General features: G+C 32.7%; 1 protein-coding gene across 1 annotated transcript; it reads right to left on the reverse strand.

Moving 5' to 3' along the window:
• Window positions 1-2191: 2191 nt before the first annotated feature.
• Window positions 2192-13240, reverse strand: LOC145570861 (EH domain-containing protein 2-like). The gene is made up of 9 exons (XM_081629987.1): window positions 13085-13240; window positions 4292-4408; window positions 4094-4196; window positions 3976-4000; window positions 3279-3521; window positions 2990-3109; window positions 2699-2783; window positions 2475-2603; window positions 2192-2365 (listed from the first exon to the last, which is right to left on the reverse strand). The coding sequence occupies exons 1-9, from the start codon at window positions 13238-13240 to the stop codon at window positions 2192-2194; spliced, it is 1152 nt and encodes a 383-aa protein (XP_081486113.1).
• Between the last annotated feature and the right edge of the window lie 624 nt (window positions 13241-13864).

Below are 13864 nucleotides of genomic sequence, written 5' to 3' on the forward strand. Positions count from 1 at the left end.
CAAGTATTAAAAGAAAAAATTTGCAATGAGACATTGTTTACTTCATCTTATTTTTACTTATTTCAGAAAAAATAAGTTCAGATCAGAAAAAATAAGTTCAGATTAGATCATCGTTTTATGTGCAGTTTTTTATCGCTAAATATCTTTAATTTCGTAATGAAAAAAATTCTAAAAATCACATATTAATAAAATACACATTATTACGAATCTAACAAGACCCCACTTGATATATTTTTTCCGTATAGATTATCGTATATTTAAGGTCAAAGTTTGGTCAAATCTGACATTCAGAGCAGATCAGATCAGACCAGACCAGACCAGATCAGATAAGTTCAGATAAACAAATATGAGGCGAACTAAATAGGGCCTAAGTCTTTATATAAGGCGGGTTCCATTAATTATATTAAAAGACGATTAATCTGAGGATAATTTTAATAATTTTTATGGTAATTTTGATCCCTTTAAAGATAACTTTTAATTTATAATGAGTTTAATTGTATTTAAATATGTACTTTATTTTCTGTTGAATACATATTAATATATTATACTCATAATTTTTTTTAATGGTAAAATTAGTATTAAGAAAATGATAATCTTATAGTATAAGGATAGCTTTATATACATTTAAAGTAACTTTAATCTGTCTTACAATAACTTTTAGTTTTATTGCATGTCATAAGTGGTTCTCCCTGTAAGATTGAAAAAGTTATATTAGAAATTGATCAAAATTTGATTAAATGTTCTCTTAATCACAATTATATGGCACATGTGATTACATTAATACCATAGTTCAATCTTCTAGAAATTTGTAATACTGGGTAATCATGTGGCCAGTCAAACTTATAATTTAGGCTCTTATCCGACCTTTCTTGCCGAATCTATTGTCCTTCGAAATGGCCTCTTTTTCTTGCTAGGGAGTAGTATTTCTGATATTTTTATTGAAAGCGATAACCTAACTGTTATTAATATTTTGCTGGGTCATTTCAGCTGTCCATGGAAACTTCACCTTCTTATGCCGGATGTCAATGCTATCTTGGATTCTTTTTCGAGCTTTCAGGCAAGACACATCTATCGGGAAGAAAATCGGGTGGCAGACTATGTTGCCTCTCTCAGCTAATCGACTCCGACTTATCAAGATATAGACCCTTTTTTAGATAGCAAATTTTCTTATTTTTTACTCCTAGATAGTTTAGGTCACGGTCTTGCGAGAAGACATACCTAAACTCCTCATCGTATCATACTTCTCAAAAAAAAAAAAAAAAAAAAAAAAAAAAAAAAAAAAAAAATTACACATATATCACTTATGGAGTTATGGTTCTTCTGTACCATAAGAAAATATTTTACAAATGAGTATCTCATTTCTATTGTGTGGACATTCAAATTTAATACGAGACATATCCTGAAAATACAAACAATAAGACTTATGGACTCGTACATTCTCAAATTTTAGGTTGAGATGGCATCAATCTGCTCATAAATACTCTTCAAGATTTCTATTCAAAAAAAAAAAAAAAAAAAAAAAATTCTCTTCAAGATTTTGATTAAATCATCAATATTGCAATATTTGAAATATAAGTTATTTAGGAACTCATCTTGTATGAATTATGGCATGCTATTAGAATATTATACTATACTTTTGCAACCAATACCCAATGCGGTTTAATTTTGTTTTTTTTTTTTTTTTTTAGTGTTCCCACCCAATTCACCCCTTGACGTAATTCAGATCAGACTCAATTCTGAATGGTTATGTTTCAATTCCCTTCCAATGCCATTTACTTGTATATACTCATTACCCTTTATACTCGTCAAAAAACCCTTCTTTATGTCATGTTGTGTAATGACTTACCGTATTATATGTTTATGTTGTGTTATGACTCTTGAACTTTACATATTGGTTGTGGCCAATTTATGAATCTGGATATCTTGTAAACTACAAGCATAGCAACGACTTTCATTGTTGCTAAAAATAGGAGTAATAAAAAATGCCATCAGGTCGACACACGACACTAAAAAATGCTATATGAGATTTAAAAAACTGCAATATGGTCTGTTTATGCGATCAAGATAAGACCATCGAAGTTAAATCATTAACATGATAGGGAGATTACAACTAAACAAAATATGAATCATGTTGTAGACCTTTAGCTCAAAACATTGTATTTGTTCGTGCAGGAAAAACGGCCATCAACAATTAGCAAAGGAGCAAGGGAATATCATAGGCAAGCATGTCCTCAACTGTTTTAACCAGCTCCAGCTTGGGCTTCAATTTCTTCAATTTGTTAAAATCATAGTCGTGATTGAGGACTTCTTTATACTTATCCACATGAGGAAAATCTTCCAATGGTATTCCAAACTTCTTTGAGACCTGTTTCGCAAAGTTGATGATATGTGAGGAGATAGAATTGAACAGAAATCAAAACCAAAAATCAAAAGAGCAAAATTAGGATATTGACTTGGAAATTAAAAGCATTAACCTTCTCAAAGTCATCTTCAAGATTATCACATATTTGAAACTGACAGCTGAAAGGCATCTTTTTCTTCAGGTGATTCATAATACATGCATGAATCTTCGAATCTTTGGCACGTTTTGCAAAGTCCATGATCTGTATAATTTCATAAGATAATTACTACCGTATAAATAGTCTCAAGATGAAAAAAGAAATTACAACAACAAAAGAGGGAACAAGCAATATTTTACAAAATTAGACTTACAATTCTTTCCATCAGGTTTTCTGTAATTCTTCGGTTCATTCAGAAAGTCATTCTTTACTTCCTCCGAGAATCTGCAGAGAAGCAGAATTGTATAATGATGTTGATTAGTAGCAACACATTCACCAATACTACGTAAATATTAAGCAGATTAAATCCAAGCCACAAAAAGAATGTAAATTAACCGAAATCAGCCTGATAGTAGACGTATAATATAGACATACAGACTACAAAGTAGATTACTCTAGACAGTTGAGACCAATCATAAAGCAAGACCTACCCAATATAAGCAGGGCAAGCAATAGGTCTATTTATAACCTTTCCAACCGACCACATCAGTGAGCCATATGCTTTGGTCATCTGCAATTTGTACATTGCTCCATTAGTTACACTTCCTCCGCTTTATAGCAAGTGTCATGTTGGATTTTTTTTCTATAAGCTCCATAATAAGTCCAGTTCACTAGATACTTTATTGTATTCTTTTTATCGCTCTCCTTATCACATGACCTACATTTTATATACAAGCAACTCTCTTTGTACAACCCTATAATTTCAAATCAAGATCTTACCATCTCAGAATTAATGCCATGCCATAAACCCTATATATAACAATACGGAACTTGTGCTCATGACCACGTAGTGATGAAAGTAACCACTTGAATTCAGCACAAATCTCAGGCTTGTGAAGATCGAAAAAGAGAAGAATCATGTCACACTTTTGCGCACACCCTAATATAATCTTTCTATATTGAGTGGTTTTCACATGTCCAGTACGAATCGCAGGTGTCCACAAAAGAAGCATACCCCAGCACCTGATGTCAAGCAATGCAAACTTTAAAATTAGCAAGATGAAAATTTACAGTGAATAAATATTTAATGGTACCATATTATATATACAATTACTTACATTGTTTTTCAGCATTGCACCCTCCCTACATGATAAGACATCCGACCCACACATTTGAAGTGAATCCAATCTATAATCTGGATGTCTAACCAACCCAGATCTTGTCACGGTCTGATTAAAAAGTCCATGCTGTGAAATGAAATGACCCAAGTTACTAACAACAAAAAAGTAACAAAAAACACACGTTGTTTCACATCTTTTCATACAAGTAAAAACCAATTGTGACACAACAATTCCTTACACAACCGAAAATTCCAAGTAAATTAGTAGAAGAGAAATGGCCAAACAATGATAGCATCTAGATCCTGGACTCAACTAAAAAAAATGCTAGTGAAAATAATACCTTGATAAAATAAAACCTGTCTGTATAGCCATATTTGGAACCTGTTGGATGTATAGCAGAAAATTAACATTTAGTGAAGTCAGAATCGAAGTATTTTAATGCATAAACATGAAAGCAAATACTTTGTAGAAGACCTGGATAATCACAGTCGAATAGTTGTTTTATTAATGAAGTTTTCCCGGTTGAAGATTCTCCCAACACCATAATAAGCGGGTCAAAGGCAAATGCAAATCTATCCTAGCAAAAGAAAATAAATCAAAAGAATTATGATGATAACACCAAATAAACAAAGCATGCGTGCTTAGAATTGACTACAAGGTATTAGACTTTACCAACATAGGAGGTAACACAAAGTCACAAAAGTGATATTCAGTCTCCAATGGCTTCAGCTTTTCCTTGTATAGTCTCTCCATTACTTCTGCGAAGGAAAGTTCAGAAAAATAAGGTTCCTGCCCACAAACACATCAAGGAAACAATTAACATACATACTTTTCCTTGGATAATTATGCAAAAACCCATCTCATCAAACATCAGTAAACAAGCAAAGTCCATATAACAATTGTGCATGCAGAATTTACTTCAGCAACCAATAGAAAGGGAAGAAACAGTGAGAACTGTGAAATATTTTTTACGAAGTTTACCATATTGAGGAGGACTTTGAAACACACTGCTTCAATAGGTGATTCTGCAGCATTAACAAAATGGATTTATTTGTTGTAATGGCAAATATGACCAGAGATTTTATAAAAGGCATTTGAAACGAGAATAATTCTGCAATCTTAAACATGGCAATAATCTTTGTAATTCCCATGCATAATCATGCAATCCCATGATCTTCTCGTAGAACTACGTTGTGTAATTAGCTAGCCATGATTTTAGCTGTGTAATTTGAAAAGAGAATAACTCTGAATGTTACATAAAAGATAAGATAGGAATATTACATCTTAAACATGGCAACTATCTTCGTAATTCCCATAATCATGCAATCTCATGATCTTCTCCTTGTGTAATTAGATAACATGATTTTAGCTTTCATATATTTATAGAGTACTCATATATACTAAATCAATTAACTTACAAAAGTTTCATTTTCATGGTTCTGTCCTACAATTAAAGCAATTAGACTCAATTAGCTTTAGTCATACTTGTTTAATTAATACTCGTAAATGATAAGACATTGTTCTCAACCCGTAACCGTGAGTCCGTAAGTATAAAGTTACAAAGCAAAAAAAAAAAAAAAAAAAAAAAAAAAAAAAAAAAAAAAAAAAATTAAAACTGTTAAATTGTTCCCTAAAGTATTTTTTTTTCAACATCTAATTAATTTTGGGTAAGCCATTAACATATCTTGATAAAAATCATTTTCTATATTTTATTTTTAACTTAATTGCATTCCTATTGTCGAACACAAACTTTGCAAAACTCAGACTTTCGAGCACAGTTTATCTTAAAAATATTTAATAATTCAGATATAAAATTCACAAATGAAATAAATGATGAAGATTGAACACAAACCATACAAAATTAAACGTTCTCAGCAAATCGGTGAAAGAGAAAAGATTGATAAACTGTAATCCAAATTTAAGATTATCGAACAGACCCACTCAAACATCAAGAAATTAAGTAGATATAGTAAGAAAAAAATAAGAACAAGCAAATTATATTCTAGTACTACGTAAGTGAATTGTTGGAATCCAAATGATGAATAGATATACTTCGACGGCATAAAGTTAAAGAACTGTATCATACTACCAGCCATAACTTTCATCTTTAATTGATTTTATTGGGGATTTCCATAAAAAAAAAAAAAAAAATGGATTCTTGGTAGAAATAGGAAAGACTGAAAGAGTAAATTGATTTTTTCAAACATATATAGCAAATAAAGGGGATTCATTTAGGAGAAAAATGAATAATGGGAGCCAAAATCAAGGGTATTGAAAGATTTGAAAATCAAGGATATCCTTATTATCTGTTATAAATCATCAATCAATAACTTAATATTAAAATTACCAGGGTGACATGTGTCACATTGGTGTTATTTTTTCCCTCCAAAATTCCCCTTTCCTTTTTAATCTTTTTTTTTTATTAATATTTGATTCTATAATAATATCTTTCCATATTTTTTTATATTATTTTTATGGCAAATATATATATTTTTTTACTTAGAGTTCATTATTTTCTATACACATTTACCTAAATAATTATTCCAACTAATTTTAATTATTTTTTAAATGGAGTATTATTAAATTTTGCCAAAAACATAATAATACATTGATTCGATCATATTATAAATGTTCAAATAATTATTTCAAATCCCTCAAAAAAAAAAAGAAATTACTTCATCACTTAATTTATTTTTTTCAAATACCTCTAGCTAATATTTTATTTCAATTTCAATATAACTATTAAACATGGGCAACGGGCCGTGCCGCGGTGGGGGGTGTGCCGTGCCGGCTCCGCGGCGGGCCGTGCTTAATTTTGGCACACCCCAGCCCACGGCACGGCACGGCCCACGTGCCGGGCCGCGGGCCAAACCGTGCCACTTTTTTTTTTAAATAATAAATGTAAATAAAAAACGATATATATATTTTTTAGTACAAATTAATTTTATATAAATAATGTGATTAATTTATGTTTATGTTAATGTTAATATATTTTGTTTTGAACAAATTTATTTTAATTAAGGTTATATAAATAATTTATCTAATTATGTTTAAGTTTATATAAACAAATAAAAATAATTTTATTAATTTAGCAAAAAACAACAATGCATATAATACAAAAAAAAAATTACGAGTGCGATAATTCGAAAACACAAAAAATTGAAGAATAACTTAATTTATTATATGCCGTAGCCGGTACGATAAATCGATAATACAAATAATTAGTGATAATTAAAAATCGTACAATATTTGGTGAATAACTTCATTTATTATACGGAATACGAAGTTCGATAATACAAAAATTGTACAATAGTGTATAATGTAAATATGTAATAATGTAATTATTATTGTTCGTCTTCGTCTTCGTCTTCGTCTTCTTGTGATTCAAGGTCATCGGCCAATTGAGTTGATTGAGAAGTATGAGAACTAAAAGAAGTCGACGTTCCTTCATTGTCGTCGTTTTGTGCATAAGTACGATCTTGAGAACGAGTTTCGGCATCCAACCAATCCTTGAAGCAAACACACATTTCAAGTGTTTCGGGTTTTAGTCTTGTTCTTCTATCGTCTAAAACCCGTCCCGATGCACTAAAACCTCTTTCGGAGGCAACGGAGGAGACTTGGATAGCAAAAATATCACGAGCCATTGCCGACAAAATTGGATGTTTCATGGTTTGTGATTTCCACCAATCAAGGATGTCGAGGCCAAACTTCTCTTCATCGTCCATGCCTTTCATGAAGTCGTAACTTAGGTACATTTGCAACTCCGAAACATCGCTTTGTGTTCTCCTAGTTGATGATGATTCCGTACCTGAAAACTTGGACATCATGTTAGCAGTGTGCAAATAAACCTTTGGCCCGTTTACTTACGTTTTTGGATGTTTGAGAAGGGGAAAATCAAGACACGATTCCATATTTACTTTCATAAACTCTATATAAAGAGAAAAACTCATTAGTCACCTTATTTTTAAAAGTTTCAACATCATCTTCCAAATTCATGTTACTATAATAAATATCAATTAATAAAAAAGTGCCATCATATTTTTGCCTAGGATCTAAAATAGAAGCAAAAATATAAATCATAGGAATATCAGTGTAATATTTACGCCATTTTTCCTCCATAGATGGAAGATATCCATGATATTCATATTGTGATCAATGTTCGGCAAAAAGTTGTGCAAGTAAACATGCATTGCTAAGAAAAGAATGGGAACAAGGATTATATACAGAAGAAAAACAATGTGTCATACTATATAGTAATTGTAAAAAATAAGAACAAGCAAATTATATTCTAGTACTACGTAAGTGAATTGTTGGAATCCAAATGATGAATAGATATACTTCGACGGCATAAAGTTAAAGAACTGTATCATACTACCAGCCATAACTTTCATCTTTAATTGATTTTATTGGGGATTTCCATAAAAAAAAAAAAAAAAATGGATTCTTGGTAGAAATAGGAAAGACTGAAAGAGTAAATTGATTTTTTCAAACATATATAGCAAATAAAGGGGATTCATTTAGGAGAAAAATGAATAATGGGAGCCAAAATCAAGGGTATTGAAAGATTTGAAAATCAAGGATATCCTTATTATCTGTTATAAATCATCAATCAATAACTTAATATTAAAATTACCAGGGTGACATGTGTCACATTGGTGTTATTTTTTCCCTCCAAAATTCCCCTTTCCTTTTTAATCTTTTTTTTTTATTAATATTTGATTCTATAATAATATCTTTCCATATTTTTTTATATTATTTTTATGGCAAATATATATATTTTTTTACTTAGAGTTCATTATTTTCTATACACATTTACCTAAATAATTATTCCAACTAATTTTAATTATTTTTTAAATGGAGTATTATTAAATTTTGCCAAAAACATAATAATACATTGATTCGATCATATTATAAATGTTCAAATAATTATTTCAAATCCCTCAAAAAAAAAAAGAAATTACTTCATCACTTAATTTATTTTTTTCAAATACCTCTAGCTAATATTTTATTTCAATTTCAATATAACTATTAAACATGGGCAACGGGCCGTGCCGCGGTGGGGGGTGTGCCGTGCCGGCTCCGCGGCGGGCCGTGCTTAATTTTGGCACACCCCAGCCCACGGCACGGCACGGCCCACGTGCCGGGCCGCGGGCCAAACCGTGCCACTTTTTTTTTTAAATAATAAATGTAAATAAAAAACGATATATATATTTTTTAGTACAAATTAATTTTATATAAATAATGTGATTAATTTATGTTTATGTTAATGTTAATATATTTTGTTTTGAACAAATTTATTTTAATTAAGGTTATATAAATAATTTATCTAATTATGTTTAAGTTTATATAAACAAATAAAAATAATTTTATTAATTTAGCAAAAAACAACAATGCATATAATACAAAAAAAAAATTACGAGTGCGATAATTCGAAAACACAAAAAATTGAAGAATAACTTAATTTATTATATGCCGTAGCCGGTACGATAAATCGATAATACAAATAATTAGTGATAATTAAAAATCGTACAATATTTGGTGAATAACTTCATTTATTATACGGAATACGAAGTTCGATAATACAAAAATTGTACAATAGTGTATAATGTAAATATGTAATAATGTAATTATTATTGTTCGTCTTCGTCTTCGTCTTCGTCTTCTTGTGATTCAAGGTCATCGGCCAATTGAGTTGATTGAGAAGTATGAGAACTAAAAGAAGTCGACGTTCCTTCATTGTCGTCGTTTTGTGCATAAGTACGATCTTGAGAACGAGTTTCGGCATCCAACCAATCCTTGAAGCAAACACACATTTCAAGTGTTTCGGGTTTTAGTCTTGTTCTTCTATCGTCTAAAACCCGTCCCGATGCACTAAAACCTCTTTCGGAGGCAACGGAGGAGACTTGGATAGCAAAAATATCACGAGCCATTGCCGACAAAATTGGATGTTTCATGGTTTGTGATTTCCACCAATCAAGGATGTCGAGGCCAAACTTCTCTTCATCGTCCATGCCTTTCATGAAGTCGTAACTTAGGTACATTTGCAACTCCGAAACATCGCTTTGTGTTCTCCTAGTTGATGATGATTCCGTACCTGAAAACTTGGACATCATGTTAGCAGTGTGCAAATAAACCTTTGGCCCGTTTACTTACGTTTTTGGATGTTTGAGAAGGGGAAAATCAAGACACGATTCCATATTTACTTTCATAAACTCTATATAAAGAGAAAAACTCATTAGTCACCTTATTTTTAAAAGTTTCAACATCATCTTCCAAATTCATGTTACTATAATAAATATCAATTAATAAAAAAGTGCCATCATATTTTTGCCTAGGATCTAAAATAGAAGCAAAAATATAAATCATAGGAATATCAGTGTAATATTTACGCCATTTTTCCTCCATAGATGGAAGATATCCATGATATTCATATTGTGATCAATGTTCGGCAAAAAGTTGTGCAAGTAAACATGCATTGCTAAGAAAAGAATGGGAACAAGGATTATATACAGAAGAAAAACAATGTGTCATACTATATAGTAATTGTAAAAACTGCATATATTTTTCACAATTAGCCCAATCATTTTCTAGTAAAGCACATTGTGGAAATTTCATATTATAAAAAAGTGTTAAATCAACCTTGTACTCGATTGCCCGACTCAACATTTCATAGGTGGAGTTCCACCTAGTTGGACAATCCGGTGCTATTTTATAGTCTTTCTCCTTTGTTGCCTGCAAAAACCTTTCCGTTCTTGATATCTCAAGTTAGAGCTATTAATAGACATAATAACATTCCTTATTTTGTGATAAAATGGACCAATTGCTTGTGTTCCATCCTTCACACACAAGTTAAGAACATGACAAATGCATCTAATATGAAGTGCTTCTCCATCTAATACTAAATCGGTCAATTGGGGTTTAACCAAATTCGCACTATATGTCATAGAAGTTGCATTATCGAAAGTCATAGACATGATTTTATCCCTAAGACTATATGCATCAATGGCTTCCATTAAATGATGAGAAATGTTAAGACCGGTATGAGGGTATTCAAGCATTTTAAAATGAATGATGCGTTTTTGTAACAACCAATCATTATCCAACCAATAACAAGTAACACATAAATAGTGAAGTCCGTATCCACTATCCCATGCATCGGCAGTTAAAGAAACTCTACTAGGAAGATTAGCCAATTCATTTACTAATTTCAATTTATACTCTTGATAATTCTTCATGGCAGCAGATCGAACGGTTTTTCGGGAGATTTTTTTGTGTTTGGGTTGTAGTGCTCGGTTAATGTAGTTGTTAAAGGCATCATTTTCGGCGAAAAGAAAAGGTTGTTCGGCATGTACAATCATTCTCCCAAGTTCATCCCTATCTCTCTCATAACTATAAATGAAGCCTTGTGGATAGAAATGAGAAATTTTGGGTTGGGTTGGATCATTAGATGGTCCACCACATCTTTTTGAATGTCTACTAAGGTGTCCCGTCTCTCCTTTGGTATCGGCCGAGAAAATTTTACTACAAGTCCGACACTGAGCTTTGGTTCCATTTTTACTCAATTGATAATGTGCCCAAACTTCACTCTTTCGGTTGGTTTGAGCAAATTCCTCTTCGGTATACCACTCTAATATGTTAGGATTTTGGGTGTTAGGCATTTGGGTGGATTGTTCACTCGACTCGGAGGCTTGTGTTTGGCTACCTTGGTAACTAGGAATAGAAAATTCATGTTGTGATCCGTATAAATGAGGTGAGAATTGGGTTTGTTGAAATCCCGAACTAGGCATAGTCCAAGGAGCCATATCATCCATTTGTCCGTGCCCTCCCGTGGTTTGGGGATGAAAGAAAGGGGTGGAAGTGTTTGGAAAGGGCATGTTAGGGGAGTGAAAGGGCATGTTAGGGGAGGGAAAGGTGTTAGGGGGGGGGGGGCATTGAAGTGTTTGGGTTTGGTGATTCCCTACGTTTTAACTTGGCTTTTCTAGAGGAGGAGGAAGTGTTCGGGTTTGATGCCATGATATTTAATAATAATAACAACAACAATAATAATAATACAAATAACAAATTAACAATAACAATAATAATAACAATTGACAACAATAATAACGATAGCAATAAGAATTAGTAAGTAGTTTTTATATAAATTAAGTTTTCAAAAATAATTATAATAATAGTAGATTACTTAGGTCAATGAGATCCCAGGTAGGAGAGGTTAGGAACGACGTTGTCCAGAGCCCAAGTCCCGCCTTAGACAGATTTCACTAACAATCTAAATTATCCAGAATAAAAATAGAAAGTAGTTTTTATATAATTAAGTTGTTCCAACTTCCAAGAACAACAATAATAATAATAACAATAATAATAACAATAACAAATTAAAATAAAGTTGAGTTAGATCTTACAATGACGCTTCAATTACTTTCCCAAATTTATAATTTCCCGAACTTACAATTTCCCGAATTTATAATTTTTCGAGTGTAAATATAAGAATTTTTTTTTTTAATTTTGGTAGTAGACTAATAAAAGTAAAAATGTAAAATTTATAAGAGAGTAGGAATTTTTTTTTCTTTGCACAAAAGAGAAAGAGAGTAAGATTGTAGGAATTAGAGAATAAGAAAATTAGAGAATAAGAGAGAAGAGATGAGTTGATGAATTGTGAAAATTTTGGAGGAAGAAATGAGGTATTTATAGGGATTTTGGATGGGAAAAATGGCCGTTTTATAGTCGTTTTAGAGCTGTTGGAAAACGGCTACTTCCAACGGCTAGGCGCGGGCCGTGCCGGCGTGCCGGGCACCGTGCCGCCCGCCGTGCCCGTGCCATTTCCGAAATTTGTGTTCACAGCACAGCCCACGGCCCACTGGTGGGCCGCCGTGCTGTGCCGTGCTGGTGGCCGTGTCGTGCCGGCGTCGTGCCGGGCCCGTGCCGGCACGGCCCGTGCCCACCTTTAATAACTATACATTCAAATTAATTACAATTTTGTTTCTGAAATTTTACTACTAGGTATATATTATCACAAATTAAGGATTTATAGAGTATAGTATAATTATAAAATAAATATTTTGTTTGACAATTATATCATATGTCTAAATCTAGGGAAAGATAAAATATCAATCATTTTTTTTATAAATTACATAATTAAAAAATCAATATCTTAGTCAAAGAAAAAAAATATCTTTTGTCGAGACACTTAATTGAGATGATAAATTTATTACATTTGATATTCATAAATAAAAGACACACCATACCAAACGTAGTGACAATTGACATTTCCTGTTCTATGTGTGTGTGTTGTGCACTTTTGTTAATAGTTTTAATGGAGATTTTAGTTTGTTTTTTGATTAATTTTTTATGTTTATCAACCAAACCCCGCCTAAAAAAGTTCTCGGGTTTGGGCAGCCCAAAGAATCCATTTTTGTTAATTTTTTGCTTTGCCTATTAATAAAGATTATAGCATTATAATTTCTATACATTTGATGTGTATATATGTTTAATCCCTTCCCCTCGAGCGTCGGTCGCCGCCCAGTCATCCTTCCCCTCTCCTGGTGCCGGCGATGCTTGACCACCCTCCCCTTTCCCCTTAAAAACTCTCGCAACCCCTCCCTTCCTCTCCCCTCTAACAACCATTAATCCCCGACCATCGATACATCTAATAGCATCACCCTCACCGCCGCGGTAAACTGATCGTTTCCCCACCGAAAACAACCGCGGTAAACTGATCGTTTCCCCACCGAAAATAACCGCAGTAAACTGACTGTTTCCCCACTAACCGCTTCTCCCTGAAAAAGACCACCAAAAACAGCCGAAATCAGCCGAATTTCGGGCTGAATGGTTGATATTAACCCGAAATCGACCGATTTCGGCCATTAGTGGAAAAGTTCTGGCTAATTTCGTTGCCTCCTTGCTCGGGATTTGGGGAATTATGGTTGGCTTCCGTGGTGATCAAAGGGGAAAAGGAAGGTGGTTGGGACAGCCCTGGAAATGGGGTAGGGGAAGGGGAAATGTTCGGTGGTCGGCGCTCTGGGGGAAAGGGTTGGGCTGGCCTGGCCGTGGGTGGCAGCAGCTGGGTATTGGTGGTGTTAGATTTTTTATTTTTTATTTTTATTTTTTATTTTGATTTTTTTTTTTATTTTGATTTTTTTTTTAAAAAAAAATAGGACATATCACACCTTGACACGTTTCTAGTAACCTCCTACAACAAGTTGGATGACCGGTTGGGTGCAATAGAAATTAATCCTATACAAAGTTGGG

This window comes from Chenopodium album, chromosome 12 (assembly GCF_948465745.1).
Source record: "Chenopodium album chromosome 12, dcCheAlbu1.1, whole genome shotgun sequence".
NCBI lineage: Eukaryota > Viridiplantae > Streptophyta > Magnoliopsida > Caryophyllales > Amaranthaceae > Chenopodium > Chenopodium album.

Bases quoted from the DNA above. Each gene is read 5' to 3' on its own strand.
- LOC145570861 (XM_081629987.1), bottom strand. From the start codon at position 13,240: ATGGTTGTTAGAGGGGAGAGGAAGGGAGGGGTTGCGAGAGTTTTTAAG. The intron at 3,522-3,975 runs GTTTTATTTTAT...GCTTGACATCAG, and splicing joins AAATATGGCTATACAGACAG to GTGCTGGGGTATGCTTCTTT. The intron at 3,110-3,278 runs GTAAGATCTTGA...CTTGCTATAAAG, and splicing joins ATGGCATTAATTCTGAGATG to CGGAGGAAGTGTAACTAATG.